At 38.1% G+C, this 20,270-nt stretch overlaps 1 protein-coding gene across 1 annotated transcript in view; it reads right to left on the bottom strand.

Moving 5' to 3' along the window:
* Window positions 1–20,270, bottom strand: part of TTC29 (tetratricopeptide repeat domain 29) — an 85,557-nt gene that overhangs the window by 6,469 nt on the left and 58,818 nt on the right. The window contains exons 7-8 of the mRNA XM_086464785.1: window positions 9,143–9,234; window positions 471–594 (exon numbers count right to left, since the gene is read on the bottom strand). Of these exons, the coding sequence (XP_086320911.1) occupies window positions 471–594; window positions 9,143–9,234 (216 nt within the window). The remainder of the gene's footprint in view (window positions 1–470; window positions 595–9,142; window positions 9,235–20,270) is intronic.

The raw sequence follows: 20,270 nt of genomic DNA, 5'->3' as shown, positions 1-20,270 counted from the left end.
AAATTTGGCTGAGAGAATGTAGAGAAGAAACCAAGCTAACATTAAAAACTGCTTATTAGTATGCAATATAGTATACATTCATTTTAAAAAAGCAAGAATTTCAATGCATACTACAATAAAATTTCATTTGCTTTTACTGATGACTCTTTATGGGCATATGAGGCCCCAATGGTGATTTGGACGCAGATTTTTCACAACACTGAAAGTTTGTCATAATCTATATTTGGAGTTTTTATTCACCTATCCTAGAACAAAAACCAAATGTGTTAAATATGGTGTGAAATTTTCACCTTTCCCAAACACTTAAGGCACATTTTACTTAGTCACATCGTGTCTTCTCCTTTGGTAACACTTGCCAGGTACAATACCTGGATCAAATTCTTCTGGGTCATCTTGTATGCAAAACCAGATTTTTACCATGAATTAAACCCAACTGTTTGTTTGACATCATTACTACAACCAGTACTTACTCTTTCATTGTAAATATTCCCAAGTAATACACATGCGTCCACCAGGCTTTGGCTTAGATGAGCGTTCTCAGCAGCCTTCATAAAGTCTCCCAAGTACTTAATAGTTTCAGCCACTTTTCCCTGACTGCAGCAAAAGACAGGGACAAAATTAAACATTCACTCAGATGGCTTCTCCAAATGCTGAAGATCTATCCCCCGTTCTGAAGTAACTACGTTGTGATGACCCATCCATGACTGGACCTTGTTTCCAAAACGGTTGTCTAGGCACTACCATTACTGTGAGCAATGAGACTAGTCCACACAGAATCTTTGAGGGCAGAACCGGATCCTTTCAGTGAAATAAAACAAAATTCTTCTTCAGAATATTGTGCCATATTTTAAGGCCAAGAATGAAAATGCAGGTGATGATTTTACAGGGGTTTTGGAGTTTCCATTATTTTAATATTTTTTGTACTGAACAGCTGATAACATTTTCAATACAGCTGGACCTCACATCCTGACAAAATATGGGAAGGAGGTAAGAAGGTAGTTTTTCAGCAAGACTTTTTGTGATGCTATCATTCAGAGCTGCCATTTCTTGCTCTAGAACCCTGGTGGTGCTGCAGCAGCTCCATAACGGTGCTGTCTCTTAGTTCTGGGGATGATAGCCTTTCCCAAAGTGTAATACTGTGCTTTGGCTGAGTGGATCAAAGGTTGCTGGAGTCACACAGGCAAACCTATAAACTGTGGATTGCAGGTATGACCCCCAAATCCCCGTGAGATCAGAGCAACTTGAGGTCACAGCTGAATCTAAGTTGAAAATTGGCTGATGTACTTTGACAATAACATTTGCAGATTTCCTTTTTTTTAATAAAGCCAGTCGTATTAACAATGTAAGATCTCTGCAGTATGATTACAAGATATAAGATAGACATCTGGGTTTGCTTGTGAGTAAGGCACTGCATTCTTTTTTCCCTTTAAGGCTGAAGTGTTACTGCAGCTGACCTCAATATTAGCCATGAACTTGAGTCACTAATGTAGCAGTGTAGCATGTTAAATGTCAGGCCACCAAGCAAGACAGCAAATCCAGTCTTAATTAAGAAACTCTCAGAAACAGAAATTCCTGTAAGTGATAAAGAATTGTGATATATTTTCTCACCATTTAAAACACTTTCAAGTTACATTCCTGCAGCAAATGACTGACTGGGGTTTATTTACATGATGGGGTTTATTATGAACTATATTAGGGATATGTGCTTTCAAAATCTGGCAGACGTCTGCAATTCCCTGTCTTAGGCTATCAGAGTAATTATAACAGGGTAGAGCCTGCCACAGAACAGGAAACAGCAAAGCATGGCTGCAAATCTACAATATTGCACTGATTATCCGTATGTGCCTGAGATGAGCTAGATTGCTACGAAAGGATGCTAAAAGACTGCGAACTAACATGCTTGAAATGTTCAAGTATATGCTACTGTAAAGATCAGTTGTCAATAAGCAGAGTTGGATTTACTAAAGTTTTCTAATTTAAGTATTTTAATATAATGAGGATACTAAATACACTGTACTGTAAACATTCGTCAAATGTCAAAAGGCTTCTAAATTTTAGAATTAGAAACCTATTTTTTTAAACCTATTTTTTTTTCCTAAGAAGAGAAAATCAAATGTTTCCCCACAGAAATACAGCGTATGATTTATATAAGTTAAAGGACAAGGTTAAAGTGTTAGACAAATATTAATTCCAGTTTTTCTAGTTTTCTATATGCAGTGCACAGGTGCAACTTGAAGAGCATATTATATGGTATAATCATTAAATCCATTCAACCAGACCTTTGAGAGTTAAAAACATATATTCTGAGGAAAAGGACTCTTCGGTCCAAGGAATGAGAATGAAACAGTGCAGAATATTTGTGTATCAAGGTGATTCCAGTTTCCAATTGGGAAAACAGGACTGTTAACACCCACATCCCCTGACAACTGTCCAATTATGTATATCACACTTGGCCTACTGTTTGCAGTAGAAGTAATCAATAAAGGATGTGGTTGAGTGAACATAGATTTTGGTTGAACCAATGCATGAAAACTTAATCATTTACTCAGAGTGGAGAAATCAAATAGAGCAGAGATGAAACAGCCACTAAGGGGTTTGTTGATTGTGCCACCAAGTTTGTGGGCTAGAGGCTGAAAGTAATAAAGCAAATGGAATCAGTGACAGGAGAAAATGTAAAAAGGTTTTCTTAATTTCATGAATTAATAGAAATGTTTTGATGTATTTTTGGCCATTTTTTATATTTCATATAAAACCCTATGCTCCACATATAGAAAATATGAAAATTGCTAGGGCATATAACCTCTTTCAAGCAAACAGAAATCATTTGATACATATCAGAAAGATATTTCTCACTGTTAGAACTTCACTTCTGCCAACTAGCAATTGGGTGGTACAGTTTAACAATTTTTCAAAGGAAGTACTTTTAAAAGCATTATAGGTTGAGATATTTAAAGTATGCTGGAAGGATTACTGAAACACTTTATCCTGCACAAGATCCAATAACACGATAAACAGGTCTTTCCTACTCAAAGGGCTAATATTTTATAGTTCCTTCAAAAATCTACATGTTATTTTATACAGCCATATACTTTCTATCTGCTTAGACATCACCTTCCTAAATGCATAAAATGTAATTTCCTAAAGATATAGTCATTCATGATCCCACAGAACAGTTGTGATGACTTCAGCAGAAGAGATTACATATCTATAGCAACTCATTTTCCAGTTTCATGCTAAAATGCCCTATGAGATTTTTACCCCTATTAGACTTTTATGAAAATATGCACCTTTTATAGGATTGCTCATGTGATTGAATTGGATGTATAAATCATGTGTCCACAAGAAGTCATTACCATGGTGGACACTGGCAGAATAAGTCATGAACATGATGCTATTATGTCAGATTTTTCGCTGGAAAATGACATGCCTAAATGCACATGATAGAGATTTTCAGTTTCCTGTGGTCTGTGGGAACATCTGCAGCACAGATTTCACAAAATATTCCGAAGCTATAGACTAGTTCTGAGCGATTCAGGAGGGCTCAGCCACTTTTTCCAACTTGTCACAGGGCAATCAGTGCAAATTCTCACACACCTTACAGTTATAATGCATTATTTTAGGGAAAGAGTAAACTTTTCTTTGTAAAGACATTATCCATCAAATTTTAAATGATTTGAACAAGTCTAGTCTAGATCAGGTAAAAAAACAAGTAAAGAAAAAGTGATCAAGATGAGTATGGAGATTCTGTCACCAACATTAACTATTCATGCATTTATCTTAATATTTTCTGAACAGGCTGATAGAGTAAACATAGTTTATCAGCTTCTGTATGAAGACGTTATGAGAGACGGTGTCAGAAGCCTCGCTAAAATTGAGAGAAACAACATCCACTGCTTGCTTTTCATCCACCAAGCCAGTCATCTTATCCCAGAAGGCTATCAGGTTGGTGAAGCACAATTTCCTTGCCTTAAATCTAATCACCCTTGTCCTTAACATGTTTGGAAATTGCTTCCAGCATTATTTGCTCCATCACATTCTCGGGGACTGAGGCAAGGCTGACCAGCCTGAAGTTTCCTGGATCCTCTCTCTTGAAGACAGAAGCGACGTTTGCAACTTTTCAGTCCTCAGGAACCTCCCCTAGTTGCCACAAACTTCCAAAAATAATCAGAAACATCCTTGCTTTGGCCAGCTCCCTCACAATCCAATTCAAATGTTGCTTATGCTATTCTCTCATGTCAGAGACACTTTATGGTCTACTCAGCTATTTTTGCTGCTTATGATATAGTAAAACAAATAAAGGAATTTATCCATTTCTACATAAAACAATGAATAAATTGGTTTTATGGAATGGCATCTCCCCATCTGTGAGATCTCATTATAAAATTTCCCCCTGAAGACAATGGATGAAAACTTTACTAGTCTCTGACCCTCAGTCATAGAGTTCAAGCATTCGAGAAGACATAAGGCCCACATACACAGATTTATGTATCTTACCTGAGATTGCTTTAAAGTTTTGGAGCATAAATCCAGAACTGTGATCCTTTTGAATTTTTCATCAACTGAATGTCAGAATTCAGTTCTGACTCAACTCTAGTTGTCATCACTGAAACTTGGTGATCTCAATCCTGTGACTGGAGTGTGGCTATCGATGGCTACAGGCTGTTCAGAAGGGACAGGCAAGGGAGGAGGCGTGGAGGGGTTGCCCTCTACATCAAGAAATGGACAGAATGCGAAGGGTTGTCTCTGAAGAACAGCCACGAGCAGGCTGAAAGCTTATGGGTAAGAATTAGAGGCTGAGGCAAAAAAGGGAACCTTGTGGCTGGGGTCTGACTGCAGGCCACTCAATCAAGTGGAGCCTTTTGACAAAGGCTTCTTGCTCCAGCTACAGAAGGCTTCAGGCTTGCAGGCTCTCGTCCTGCTGTGGGTTTTCAACCACTCCAACATCTGCTGGAAAATTGTCACAGTGAGCTGTAGGCAACCCAGGAGACTCCTGGAACGCATTGAGGGTAACTTCTTAAGCCAGGTAATACACAACCCTACCAGAGGGGATGAGATACTGGACCTGTTGGTCACCAACGCAAGCAAGCTAATTAGGGATGTCAAGACTGGAGGCAACCTGGGCTGCAGTGATCATGCACTGGTGCAGTTCACAGTCTTGAGGGATATGGGTCAGGCAAAGAACAAAGTCAGGACCCTGAATTTTAGGAAAGTAAAATTCCAGCTCTTCAAGGAGTTAGTCAGTAAGACCCCCTGAGAAACTGCCCTCAGGGACAAGGGCACAGAACAGAGATGGCAGATCTTTAGGGACGCTTTCTATAGAGCACAAGAGCTCTCGATCCCCAAGTGTAAGAAATCAGGAAAGGAAGGCAAGAGACGGGCATGGCTGAGTTGAGACCTGCTGGTCAAACTAAAGGGCAAGAAGGAAATGCACAGGCAGTGGAAACAGGGACAGGTATCCTGGGAAGAGTATAGAGACGCTGCCCAGTTGTATGGGGATGGGGTCAGGAAGGCCAAGGAGCAGCTGGAGCTGTGGCAAGAGACACAAAGAATAATAAGAAGGGCTACTATAGCTATGTCAGACAGAAAAGGAAGGTCAAAGAAAGCATACCCTCCCAATGAACATGACTGGCAAACTGACAACAGATGAGGAGAAGGCTGAGTACTGAACAACTTTTTTGCCTCAGTCTTCACTGGCAACCTCTCTTCCCACACCTCTCGAGTGGATGTACCATGAGACAGAGACTAAGGGAGCAAAGTCCCTCCCGCTGTAAGAGAAGACCTTGTTCATGACCACCTGAGGAACCTGAACGTACATAAGTCTATGGGACCTGATGAGGTGCATCCCTGCATCCTGAAGGAATTGTTTGATACAGTTGCCAAGCCACTCTCCACGACATTTGAAAAGTCATGGCAGTCTGGTGAAGTCCCTCATAACTGAAAAAAGAGAAACATTACACCCATTTTTAAAAAAGGTAGAAAGGAGGGCACTAGGAACTACCAAACTGTCAGCCTCATCTCTGTGCCTGGGAAGATCATGGAACAGAATCTAGAAGCTAGGCTAAGGCACATGGAGGACAGGGAGGTCATTCGAGCCAGCATGGCTTCACCATGGGCAAGTCCTGCCTGACCAACCTCGTGGCCTTCTATGATGGAGTGACTACATCAGTGGACAAGGGAAGAGCTATCTATCTGAACTTCTGTAAAGCCTTTGACATGGTCAAAATGGAAGAGATATGGATTTGATACGTGGACTGTTCGGTGGATGAGGAATTGGTTGGATGGTCACATCCAGAGGGTAGTGGTCAATGGCTCAATGTCCAAATGGAGACCAGTGACAAGTGGTGTCCCTCAGGGGTCTGTGTTGGGACCAGTACTGTTTAATATCTTCATCAGTGACATAGACAGTGGGATTGAGTGCATCCTCAGCAAGTTTGCCGATGACACTAATCTGTGTGGTGCAGTTGATATGCTGGAGGGAAGGGAGGCCATTCAGAGGGACCTTGACAGGCTGGAGAGGTGGGCCTATGCAAACCTCACGAGGTTCAACAAGGCCAAGTGCAGAGTCCTGCACACGGGTCGGGGCAATCCCCAGTATCAGTGCAGGCTGGGGGATGAAGGGACTGAAAGCAGCCCTGCTGAGAAGGATTTGGGGGTACTGGTGGACGAAAACCTGGACATGAGCCAGCAATGTGGCTCACAGCCCAGAAAGCCAACCACATCCTGGGCTGCATCAAAAGAAGCATGGCCAGCAGGTCAAGGGCAGTGATTCTGGCCCTCTACTCTGCCCTTGTGAGACCCCACCTGGAGTGCTGCATCCAGCTCTGGAGCCCTCAACACAAGAAAGACATGATGCTGTTGGAATGAGTCCAGAGGAGGGCTACCAAGATGGTCAGAGTGTTGGAACACCTTTCCTACGAGGACAGGCTGAGAGAGTTGGGGTTGTTCAGCCTGGAAAAGAGAAGGCTCTGGGGAGACCTTATAGCGGCCTTCCAGTACTTAAAGGGGGCCTGCAGGAAAGATGGGGACAAACTTTTTAATAGAGCCTGTTGTGATAGGACAAGGAGTAATGGTTTTAAACTAAAAGAGTGTAGATTTAGACTAGATATAAGGAAGAAATTTTTCACAATAAGGGTGGTGAAACACTTGAACATGTTGCCCACAGAGGTGGTAGATGTCCCATTCCCAGAAATATTCAAGGCAAAGTTGTACTGGGCTCTGAGTAACCCGATCTAGCTAAAGATGTCCCTGCTCACTGCAGGGGGGTTGGACTAGATGAGCTTTAAAGGTCCCTTTTAACCCAAACTATTCTATGAGTCCATGATTCTATGATTCATAGGTACCCAGACTTTTCTACATAAAAGTTCCTTCAATGGCTGAAAGGTGCCGAGAATCATTATGATATTTTAGAGGGCCAAGCACTTTCTGCCTACCATGTATCTAAAGCTCTTCAAAGCATGCACATAGGTAAGATGTTTAATTTGGTTAATGCTCTCAGGGCATAACTACCATATGGGTTTTATAAAAAATACCACAGGAGCCATTTTCCAGAGCAGGGGTTTATGGTTGTGTCTACCTGTGCAATAGATTAGCAGTTAAATTCCTGATCCTAGACACGAGAGTGAGTTCCTCCTCTACTTGAATCAATCAGAATGTTCCTCTCCTAGAAGAATGACTTAAATACTAAACCGGGGAGTCTTAGTGCCCTTTGTTTTCCCTCTGTTTTTTTCTCTTTACCTACTGTTTTTCCTGTTTTTTTAAATTGCAACAACTGGAAAGCAGTGAGACTGTCCATTCCCAGAGAGATAACAGAATGCTCCTAGAAGGTGTGGAGTACAGATCTGATGCAGAAGAAAATCACTACCCACTCCTTCTTTAGCTCTGCTTTTAAGAAAAGAACTTGCACTGGTATGGTCTTTCAGATGAATTGTTTAGCAACCTGACTTCAAGAAAGATCTCCAAATCTGTAACTTCTGAGTACATAAATGTATGTGCTCTGATTCCAGAATGCCTAAATCACGTAGAGAGGAAATTAATATATGTGTTTTTCTACGAATGTCCTCTTGGCTATCTTAGGCCACTCTCTACCCAGACTGCTGCTTTTTATGAATACAAGGAACCCATGAATGCTACTGAGAGCTCAGACACCTCTGTACTCATTGCAAAGTCACTCATTGTAACAGCTGGTGTCCCAGCAACTAAATCTTTCTCAGTTAAGCTTAAGACAGTTTCAAAAATGGGACCTGGTATTCTAAGTCTGTTCTGTGGCTTTTTGAACATCTTATCCCATGTGTTTATTTAAGATGATCATAATATGAGTAGCCATAAGTACGTATCAGACAGCTGAAGAGAGCTGTGGTTGTGGCTGGTCCTTACATGCTCTGAAAGGCCAAGAGACAAGGGATCTAACTCAAACAGGAGAATTTGCTTCACACACTGAAAAAATCTGGTGACAAGTCCTCCTCCATAAACAGTATGCCAGCCTCTGTAATGCATCATATGCACTGAACTCCCCAAACATAGGATGAATCAAGGATAAACTGCAATCTTCACGTTAATATCTTTTTTTCCTACTTCATATGATAGTTGCATTAGATTATGTCAAAATTATTTGTGTGAAAAGTTGAAGTAGTTTCAAACTAATTCACCTGGAAGATTTTAATGCCAGATGCTGAAACAAACACATTGAAGACAAGCATCTTCTTTGCAACAAATTTATATTTAGTTGCACAATCAGAAACAACTCACAGAAGTAAGTGCAATAAAAGGAAACTTACAGTTTAGAAAAGAGTACACAGAGACATCTGCTGAAGCTTACCACATTCTTCAAGGTTTTCTGTCTTTTTTAACCTGGAAAATATGCCTGGATTTTTATTTTCCGGTAAGGTTCCTCCCAAACTTTTTCCCAAATGTGGGAAAAAAAGAACATATTACAGTTTACACGTAAAGAAATGCTTGGATCATACACTTTAAGAAATATGTACCAGTTTGAAATAACTTTCAATGAAAGGGTCACTTACTGCAAGAAGGGCACTGCTTAAAATTTAAGCAGTCAGTAATGGGAAGCGACAGACCTCTAACAATTTAAGTCTTTCACAGCTGAATGAATCTGCACTAACAGTCAGAAAAGGATGTGTTAACCTACCTTACCAGGATCTTGGCTATAGCTGCATATGCTCTGCCTAGGCCAGCAGAATCACAAAGTGCTGTGAAGATTTTTACAGAGGTGTTCAAAATCTGTGGAACAGGAAAATAAAACCCAATAAATACAACGCTAAGAATTTTCACTTTTTTTTTTTCAGTCTCTGTGTCCACATGAAATATAAAATTAAATTCCTACTTCAATATTTCTCATTTAATTAGCTGTAATGGGACTAGGTTTTTGATCATTATTTAAAGTTGTTTGAAACTACTCAATAATTACAAACTAAAAAGATATAACTTGCATTGAAATCCCTGTATTTTGGCACTTTGTGAAAACCAAAGAGGTGTTACCCAATTCACAACATAAATTTCCTTATCCATAATTTAAAAGGTTTTAAGAGGCTGTGCTTTTATGAATTTCTGATAATCAATACCAATCAACATGGTATCCTTTGCTTTCCTAGTGTTCTAGAATGATACGCTGAAATACAACAATATTATTTTTCTTTCTTTACGCTGTCACTGTTACAACTTTTCTTAGTGCAATTCAGATGCCCCAAAAGTGAATAAATTATAGGTCATATATTTAAATGATGTCAGTTTAAAATACTGTAGATAATATTGTTATTTTTATGACTAATTATTCACACACACAAGCAATTTGTTAACATTCATTTGGAATGTACTCTATTATCATGACCTCTCCCATAACCAAAGGCTTACAGCTGCTGCATAAAAGCATATGATCTTAATTCAATTTAACACTGACATCACCTGTATTGCATAATTTCTCTTTTCATCCACATTTTTTTTCCAATGGTGATGATGGGAGAGTGCATATAAAATTAAATCCTATTCTTTCCCCCCTACTCTTTGTTGCTTGACCCAACCTATTACACACATGAGAAAACAGGAAATCTCCAAAGACTATCTATGGAAATCCTTTTTGCACGTTTCTAAGAAAGGAGCAGTGAATGTCATTTACCAACTCTGAAGGGGGATGGGAGATGCCCAGGGACATATGACAGTGTCCTGCATGCCCCAAGATGCCTATTTATACTGAGGTAAAAGATAGGGCATTTTCTATTAGACTGCGGCCCCTGTCATTGGCAAATGAAGACAACCTGTGTGTGCTAATGCTATGGATGTCACCACTTCTATCATTGTTTCCACTACTCAGATTTCCTCATTCTTGAAAGAGTTTTACTACATGCAGGAGTATCCCTGGACAAGGCTCTTATTTTTTAGTTATATAAGCTCTGTGTGCATAAAAAATAGCATTTATTAATGTGCACTGCACTATTTATCATCCCCAAGTACTTTCTTATCAGTTATGTTCTCACGTACACCAGCATTGCATCCTATACTTGAAGGTCATTGTCAATTGAGTTATCAGTGCATAAGATATGACAAAAAGAGTATAAAGGCACCTCAGTTAGGATGTTGTCACATCAGTTCAGAACTCGCTCTAAACTGAATGCAGACTCTGAGTTGCCAAGGCCTGCAGTGCATCCTTCTAATAATCCACAATGGTAACAGAAACTCACACAAGTGTCCAAGAAACAGTTCTTGGCTTTGCATTTAACCAGAGAACCTACATAATTTGTTATGATAATCGTGCCCATATCAGAAAACCTGCCATAAGAGCGTCAGGAGTTCTCCAAAATCTTATGTATGGGACTAAAATCGCTCCCACTTTAAACTGGCCTCTGCAATATTAAACTAGGACACAGGGCTTCTAGTCGTTACTATCGAGCACAGAAAGGTTACTTAGGCACCTAAGGCTTAGGCTACTGTACTTTTTTTCTATCAAAGATACCACAAAGCCTAAAACCTACAGACAAAACCAAGGAAAAACCATAGACAGAGTAGCTAAAGCAAGAAGTCGGTTCACTGCGTCTCTGCAACAGCTGCTAGAAAGAAGCAAGCAAGCAAGCAAGTAAAGTCACTCATTCATATTGATGAAAAGTATTCATTCCAAGGTTATTACTACTCTACACAAATCAGATGTTTTATTCTAAATAATGATGAAATAACAATAATTAAATCACCTACATGAAAGGGAGGAAATCTTGACAAATTATAACAGAAAATATCCTCTTTATGTCTGTATTTCAGATAACTCCTGTAGTTTCAGATACTATGTAGGAACACAGAAAGGGACACATTCTTGGTGGAAAGGAGCTGTGTGGTCCCCCTGTATGCTACAATTGCCCAGTATCCATTTATGTGGAGGAAGTGGAGGAAGTGAAGAGGGACCTTCTCACGTACAGTGCATGCCTTACCTTCAATATTCAGGATAGAAAAAGAGGAGAAGGTAGGGCAGGAAAAAATGCTGGATTAACATGTAAGCATTACAGGATTTCACCTTGTGAATTGTCTCTGGCAATTACAGCACACTTTTAATTTTCATTTAAAATGAAAAATTATAAAGCTTACATGCTGGCAAATCAAGCAGAATTGACAAAGTGATGCCTGCCAGAATCTGTCAGCAGCCTGAAAACAACAAATAGACATGAAAACTTTCCTGTTTGTTTTCATGGGATATGAACAACCAGTCCATCTAACTGGGTTCCTGTGAATACCATATAAGAGAAGACATGCATGTGGCAAGGGAGTATTGAGTGGGCATGGCTGGGCCAGTCATCTACTAGCTCTCTGACAAGTGGATAAATATTTGGAACACATAACATTTGGATCTAATGGAATTTATAGGCTCCCGTGAAAGTTTTTCTACCTTCAGACAGAAGTATAGCCAGAAATGTCTTTTATATATATTTTGGCCAATCTGTGCAGAGGATAGTGACATCCAAGAGGTGGAACAGGTCAACAATTAATGCTGAAAACTCCTACATAAATATGAGTTTTGCTGCATTTGTGATCTTAGAGAATACAGCTGTCATTACACAAAAAAAATGGAAAAATTGTTTTAGATGACAGAACAAAAGTCGTCTTACTAAGATAATGTGCTTCAGCTTCAGTATTCTATGGTAAATATTGTGCGTTAAAATGTCGTCTTGGTAATTTTCTCCATGTTAAGGAAATGTAAATAAAAATATTTAACATTGTGTAAAAAGTTATTGAATGGGACTACATAAGAATCTATACTTGGTAATGTACATTAAAAAGAGTGGGTTTAGGTATTATATGAATCTCTGAATTTCCTTCTCAAAACTCAAAGATTTTGGAGATTTACTTACTGAAGGGGCAAAATGTCTTGGGTTTTTTTGTTGTTGCTGTTGTTGGGGTTTTTTTAATTAAACCTACTATGTACAAAATGTTCTGAAGAATGAAGCTGTTGCAATAGATTTATCCTGATCATGCCAGGGTCCATTATAAAATTTCCATACTGTTTCAGAGTTTGATCCTCTAGCAACTAATGGAAAAAGATCATTGTACCTTAAGTTAAACAGATTAGAAAAATGTACAGTTCTTTCTACTTCTAAAAAGAAATTATGAGGTAAGTTTAACAAAATAAAAATTATAAAAACTGCAGATTCTGGTCGCAAATTAGTTTTTGGCTCTATGTGACCAAACACAGTGACTGTCTTAAACTGCCTACTTCTGCGGGTCCACAGTGGAAATACTGGTTAAAAAAACCCAAATAAAATGAAAATCAAAGTCTAATACAGAAATAAACAGTGTTTCACTTCTTCCCTTCAATCGCTTGTTCTCATTTGTGCAGCATGAGGGAAGGTGGCAGGGTGAAGACTTCCACTTTGTTTTCCACATCACATACAGCTGTCCCACATGCTATCCACTATTATTTTGGTGGATGCAGCGGGAAAAAAAAAAAAAAGTAGCAGCTTTTATAGCTCCAAAATAGAAATAAAAAAAAAATCAGGATGCATTGTACAATTTCCCTTGTTTTCTTGCTTAGCACTAAAAGCTGGATGCAGGTGCACCTGGAAGGAGGATAGCTACTGTGGGAGCATCTATTTGCAAATCAGCTCTCTTCCTGGGTCTTTGTAAGTCTATAGTGGCTACAATTAGTTACAGCATAAAAAAATAAGTAACAAGCTCTGCCTAAATCCTCAAGCTAGAGTCTATTTATGGTATAGCTCTTGCACTAATTCTCTAGATAGTGGTGAATTTCATGTTCACCTGCTTTGCCAAGAAAAATACTAGTCAGAGCTTAGGCCTAGATTTGCTGCTCAGTTATCTCAGCATTATGCCAGTGTGACCCTCCTGGGATTACTCCAATAACAAAACAGATACACCAGCTCCTCTCATAAGAATCCCCCTCCCCAAAATCCCGCCCTTTTTTTCTGTTGTTGTTGTCACACCTGTACTTCTTTTATATGTACATAAAAACAGGCACACACCTCATTGGCACACACTGAGGACTCAGATGAAAGGACATAGGCTGTGCTAAACATTGATACATCTGGGGATAATGGACAAAAGAGTAAAAATCAAAGGTATGAATTTATGTTGAATAAAGAATGTCTCTTCAACTCAACACAAGACTAATGCTATTACCAGTATTTCATTATTTTGGTAAAATAAATTGCTCTTACAAAAATATAATGGGATAATATTGATTTATAATACTGTAACTTTAAAAAACACAAAACCCATAGTTCTGCTCTGAGCTTTGCACTTGATACTGTTGTCAAACTTAGTGGAAATATATTTATTTTGATTTCTGAAAATCTAGCTGTGTTTAGCCATTTCACAGCTAGTGAGCAGTAGAGATGCTTCTGCCTCATTTACAGATCTTGAACACGAATCAGACAATCAACTGGAACATTAGTCAAAGAGAGCACTAGCTAACGATTCCTGACAGGTGCTGCAGTAACAGGCTAAGGCCCAGCCGGCCTAGCAGCATCTGACTGCATTTTTCTGGAGCCAACAATAGGTGTTGGTAGACAGACAATGCAATTGAGTGAGACTACCAGCCTCATACCACTTAGTATCTCTTAAATACTTTCAGAAAAAACATACAGCTCTGACAGTCACCAAAGAATCACTTCCACACAGTCCAGTGGAAATAAAAGACAATAGACTGTATGCATAGGCATTCTGCAGTTCAGAGAACTCTCTCCCATAACTCCCCTCGAAATGCGTATTTAAAAATGCCTAAAAAATGCAGTCTTTATTACCATAATTTGAGCTGTTACATGCCTGTGGTCATCCTGAGTAAAGTCAAAGCAGATTTTCACAATACAAACCCAGATGTATTCTTATTTTGGCCAAAATACAGTGTGAGAGAGGTTGGACAGCAATAAGAATATGGTATTGTTCATGTAATGTATTGATTACAATGAGCAGAGCTTACAGATCTCAGGAAAATAATACACCAGTATCACCTGAATGGCAGCCTGCACCTTGTTAAATGCTAAATGTATTCAAGCATAGTGAGCATCCAGGGTAGAAGCAGTACAGGATTCTGTCTGCATGCTCACAATTAAGGGATACTGAAACTTGGTGCCATGCTGAGGAAGGAGGGCGTAGTCCCTGATTTCCCAGAACCTCTAGCTCTCCCTCTTTTCCCAACACTGAAATTTACCAACTCAAATTCTGCAAATGTAAATGCTAAGCCCTTGCCTTTAGCCACATCCAATTACACTGAACTGCACTGTTTTGATAAATAAACAAAAACTTAAACCAGAAATGTACAAACTTTGTCACTGTTTCTACAGAGGCAGAAAGAATTTTTCTGGAATTGGTCCATCTGGTCTATTCCAGAGACTTTAATGAGAGTATTTGGATAATGCATAACAGAGCACACATCCCGGAACAAGGGAATCGGGGACAGGGGTATGGGGAGGGATGTAGAAAAATCCACCCAGAAGTCTGGCCAAGTCAAACATCAAAGTGGAGCATCCTTGTTCCAGACCTTCTGCAGGCTTTTGCTAGGACACGGCTATCACTAAGGTGTTGCTTGGCTGACACTCTCCCTGAGGGGTAACTACTCCATTCAGTCCACAGTCTAACGCCCCTGTTATTCTTGGCTATTAAGTGCAATGTTTACCTTGATGGTCTATAAACTTGCATGGAAATACGTGCTTCATGTTACTCATGTTTGCATCTGTTTGAAGGATTAGAGAAGGAAAGACAAACATTTCACTCACTCCTTAACAGTCTATCAAGATAAGACCTAGGGTTCTTTCCCTGTACCAAGGGGATACACATGCTTTGCACAATATTCAGAGTATGTACATTTCACTTTGATTCTGAACGGATGATGTGCAAATATAAGTAACTAATTGAAAAAGTTACTTTCCCCAGAGTCATTTCAAACTTCTGTTGGCTTCTACAAGGTCAGGAGTTCACCTTGTATGCTTCATTTTGCTGCACAGGAAACTTAAGAGAGATGAAACGTACAGATCATTGAATAAATGTTAACTTTTGCTCCCATCCTTCTTATTTCTTCTGTATTAGCTTCTGTATAACTGTTCTTAATTCTGGTCTTCTATGCCACTAACAATTGTATTAATTCTGATTCTCTACACCTACAACTAGGAATGTAGTTATTTTATTATTTACTATACCTTATAAAAGGTTTTATTAAAATAAATAACAAATTTTTAAAAAAATCAGCCAGGTCCTTCAGAGCAAAAAGCTATATAAACGTCAAACCCAGGTATTTTAGTTTGTTATTATTGTACAATTTGAAACCTTCACGGCAAGGGACATTACTCTAGTCAAGGTTGTTGCAATCTTTATTTAGTACGGGAATGTAATGTTTTCCAAACCAGCCATTGTTGACATATTTCTTCAAAATAAAGCATGGCTTAACAGTCTGGAGTGAAGAAGCTTCATCTGTTACCCTTTAACAGCAATATAAGAGGAAGAAACAGTTTATGTATCTTTTCCATCCTGACAGATGTGACAATAGCTGGAAACACTGTGCCTGCCAAGAGCTTTTATCAAGTATGTTATAACAACTAGTAATAAGTGTAAATAATAAATGGCTACGAGCTTTTGGGAAACAGTGGCAATACTAAACAATTTTTGGTGCTTGCTGATGGGAATCTGCTAGTCTTGGAATTCCCTGGCTTCCCAGTAGAGTTTTGGCCTGACAATAAACAACAGTTTAATACTTTATCTAATCCCAGCCAGGAGGTAAGTTCAACAGCAAGCTTTTGCAGATGTTCACATCCAATAATCTATCCATAATTGATGAAACAGGGAGGTCAGATGTAATGGTTGCTACTATTCCAGCAACAAATAAATGGTTATTGACAAAACAAGGCAGTGTGGCGCTGAGTGCTGAGCAGTGACAAGCATGAAACAGTGCTGAGACAGAAGTAGTGATGTGAATACAGCCCTTCATCTTTAGAATTCCTCAACGTGATGTGTGGCACAAGGGCCACTCTGACACATAAGCAGATGGAGGTGACTTGTAAAGGAAAAATGAGATTCCGCAAGTACATAAAAGACAAAGGCAGAGATGGAGAAAGAAACAAGGAGAAAGGGGTGGACAAGACTGGAAATTTGGGTAAGTGCAATAATGTGAATTGTTCAGAAATGTTTTTGTATAGCAGCACTGTGATCCAGATGTCTGGACTCCTTTTATCACACTGTTGTGTCTACATAAATATACCTGGCTGTCATATAACTGTAGCTTCCTAAGACATTGGTATCACACTATATGCATGTGCATGCTTAAATGTGCATTACTTCCTAGACAAAGTGCCTATAAATATTCTGCTTCATAATTATTAATAACTTTAGTCCACCTATGAACAGATATTTTTCATTACATAGAGGTTTCCTAGCTAAAACCAAGCAAAAAACCAAACCCTTAAATTTGCATAACACAATGGAAAAAAACTGCAGAGATAAACTAGGAAGGTATCAAAAAAAAAATTAAGTCAGTTAAAACCCCATTATTTTTCTGTGTACCTATATGGAAGTTGAGGAAAAGTTCTCATTCAGCTGAAAACCTCATATTCTTTAAGTTTTAAGCCATGTAAGAAATGTAGTAAAAGGATTAATAGACTGTTTTTATTGACTGAATAAAACTTGAGTCATTTACATGCAAATAGACACTTGAAATCTTTTGCATCCATTTAAGTGCTAAAAGATAGTATTTTTACAATGTTTACTGTGTAATATTCTAATATGAAAAACAGCAGAATGAAATGGTGGCCATTATTGCTATATGTAGTCATAAAAAGATTTCAGACAGAAATATTTTAAATATTAATATTACCAAAATCACTTAAAGCACCAAGGAATGTTAAATCGATTTATTTAGAAGTACAATTTATTTCACACTTTGCTACCAATTCTTTTGATCAGCTCTGAAATAATACATAAGCTGAAAGCAAAACAGCAAAACAAATTGCTTCTAGCAATGAAGCAGCAAGCTTTAGGTTTTATACTGGCACACTTCGGTGTTTTAACTTCTCAGGTTATTTATCTATCAAAGGATAAATTTTAAATTCCTTAAGATCTGATGCCTGAATCAAGACCTCCTATTCTCCAATCTAGCCATCGATGGTTCTGATCAAGCAAAGCTGTTATGCACTTGCTTACACCTGAATATATGCGATGTCCCCTTGAAGCCAATGGGAATTGAAATTTAAACGTGTATTTAATAAGTAAATTGCTGTAGCTTGAACTATACCAATTTGAAAAACCAATCTAATTTTAAAAGCCTCACTTTATAGAATTTTTTTTTTTAAAGCCTGTTCATTTGAACTAAACTATACAAAAGAAACAAAACCTCCCAGATTATGAATATATTTGCATTTAAGTACTGAAATTCCGGAGTTTGTACAGTGTGGGTAGAAATGTTTCATTTCTCAAAACACATAAAAAGTCTGACTTCATAAGTATGTTATCTAACAGGATTAGAAACTTTCTTATACATTTTTTCAGCAATTTGCTACAGCCCTGGGTACAATATATGCAGTTTCACTAACAGACATACTACTGACAGTTCTTAAGAGCTCTCACTCTATTGTTTCTCAGATAAGATAAGCTACGAACTAAGACATTCTGTAACTATCTCTTTTCCTCAATTAGATACAGCATTTAGATTCCAAGGTTTAGCACACCTAAGCTAAAGATCCAATATAGTCTAAAGTCCATAAAGCAAATAACCTCTATAACATGCAGTTGAACTGCTTTGTGTTTTTTGTTCCTACCCTGTGGGAATGAAATGAATAGAAACTTGTATATCGGCAGTTATTCAAAACCAAAACAAACCAAAACAAAGGTATGTTTTACCAGCTACTCAAAAAAAAGTTTCAATACAGTCAATATAAAATGTCTGCCAAAATCACATCTTTTAACTGACAGAAGACAGTTATTTGAGTTTTAGAAACCTCAGTCAGGGCAAGCGGACTAATTGTAACGTTATATCCCATAAAACAGACCCTGTATAGCTGTGGTCACAATCTGGCTCTTCCCTTGCCTGGGAAAGCTTAAGGAAGAGCCATCTCCACTGGCCATACCTAGTAGGGAATACACAGAAAATAGAAGAAATTGTTCCATCTCATCAGGTATATCAAAAAGGTAGGACCAAAGCAAAGGCTTCATGATTGCCAACCGCTCTGCCCTCCATGCCTTGGTTAAAATAGATTCAAAGATGTTTCTATTCCTTTGTAGAGCAGTTTAAGGAGTTTTTATGTCTTTGTCCTCAATGTTTCAACACATTAGAGCTAAGCAAACATCCAGTAAGGGATAATTTGCTTTTTTTGAGTTCAAACATAACAGCTAGCAACAATTTCATGGAAAAGATTCAGTCATACAAAGAATTCTCTTGATCTTACAAAAAAATAGAGTTTGAAATTTGGGAAACCATATTTGATATGTTAAATGTGATGACTTTTAAATTCTGGATATTTAATATATATTTTAAGTAAGGCTACATAAATCTTATATATAAACCCAGCAACTTTCATACTGTTTGGGAATTAAAAAAAACCCATGCAAACAAAACAATGTCCTCCATGCACAGCCCCCAGAATAGGTGTTCCAAACTTTTTGTCACTAACTTGTATTCATATTCCTGAGAACACTGGTGGTCAGATAGTCCCAAAATTCTGAAAAAGTTTATCTAATGGAACTTGCAGTCTAACCTACAGCTCACTGCATTTGTCTTGCTCTTTTGGGGTGTATGAATGATTAAATTTAAAATTGTAACAGATGAGATGAAAATCCACCCATTTCTAGTGATTTGGTAGCCAGTCTTACGGAACATGAGTACTCCTAAAGAGTAAGGTTGATATCAACGAGTTACTAGTGCATTTATTTTTGTTGTTGCTATGGGAAAACATGGAAATTGGATAATTTGATTTGCTTGTCATCAAGTAATAGATTTTTTTATATAGTTATTAGTTTTTGTTTCTCATGCTCTATCATTTTTGTATAACTTGGCTACGGAAATTCTGCAGCAGCATTGCATTTAAGAGTGTTTTCTTACAAAGTATTCTTGTGGTAAATTTATCTTGACAAAAATCCAGTTTACTGAGGGAAGTTATTCTGATGCCATTAACCAAGCAAAATGCAATTTGAACCACAGACTCAATAGGAAAATGATACCAGTGTTCCAAGGCAACTGTAGTGGAAACCATACCACCAAGGTGCAAATTTGTGTGGCATACAGAAAAGTACTGAAGGAAAATAGCATTATTCTATCTCAGGGCTACACAGAACATTTTCCTTATTGTTTTTTTTTTTCAGGTTTTCAAGAAACTGGCTAAGATAGGAAAATTATTATCTAAGTTAAACCAATAGAAGAAATCCTTCCTTTGCTATGAGACTGTTAAATTTCATATCTAAATAAAAAGTTAGATCTTTCTTTCACTTTAAGAATTAAGTGTTGTTAACAACAAATTAATTGAATGATCAGACATCCAACTCTTTCCTGAAGTTTCAGGTCTTCTTTAAAATTCTCAACACAAATAATTTCTAATTTCTTAATTCCATCAGTATTTGAGTCGGTATATTTTGTCAGGGCAAAGTTCACTACCAGCATTAATTGTTCTCATACAATTTTGTTTGTACTATCTTCACCAATGCCTAGCAGCAGTAAGACCTTTCAGAAACATGTAATTTAATCAGTTTCAGAATCGGCCCACTAATTCTAGACATTCAGGAAGAAAACTGTTCGCTGTACATAATCCATTGTCAGTATAAAGACCAGTCAGAAGTGCCTACCTTCAAAG

The sequence above is a fragment of the Leptosomus discolor genome, chromosome 4 (genome assembly GCF_034619465.1).
Source record: "Leptosomus discolor isolate bLepDis1 chromosome 4, bLepDis1.hap2, whole genome shotgun sequence".
Classification (NCBI taxonomy): domain Eukaryota; kingdom Metazoa; phylum Chordata; class Aves; order Leptosomiformes; family Leptosomidae; genus Leptosomus; species Leptosomus discolor.
The sequence above is the reverse complement of the archived record's forward strand: the minus strand, read 5'-3'. Positions and strand labels throughout refer to the sequence as shown.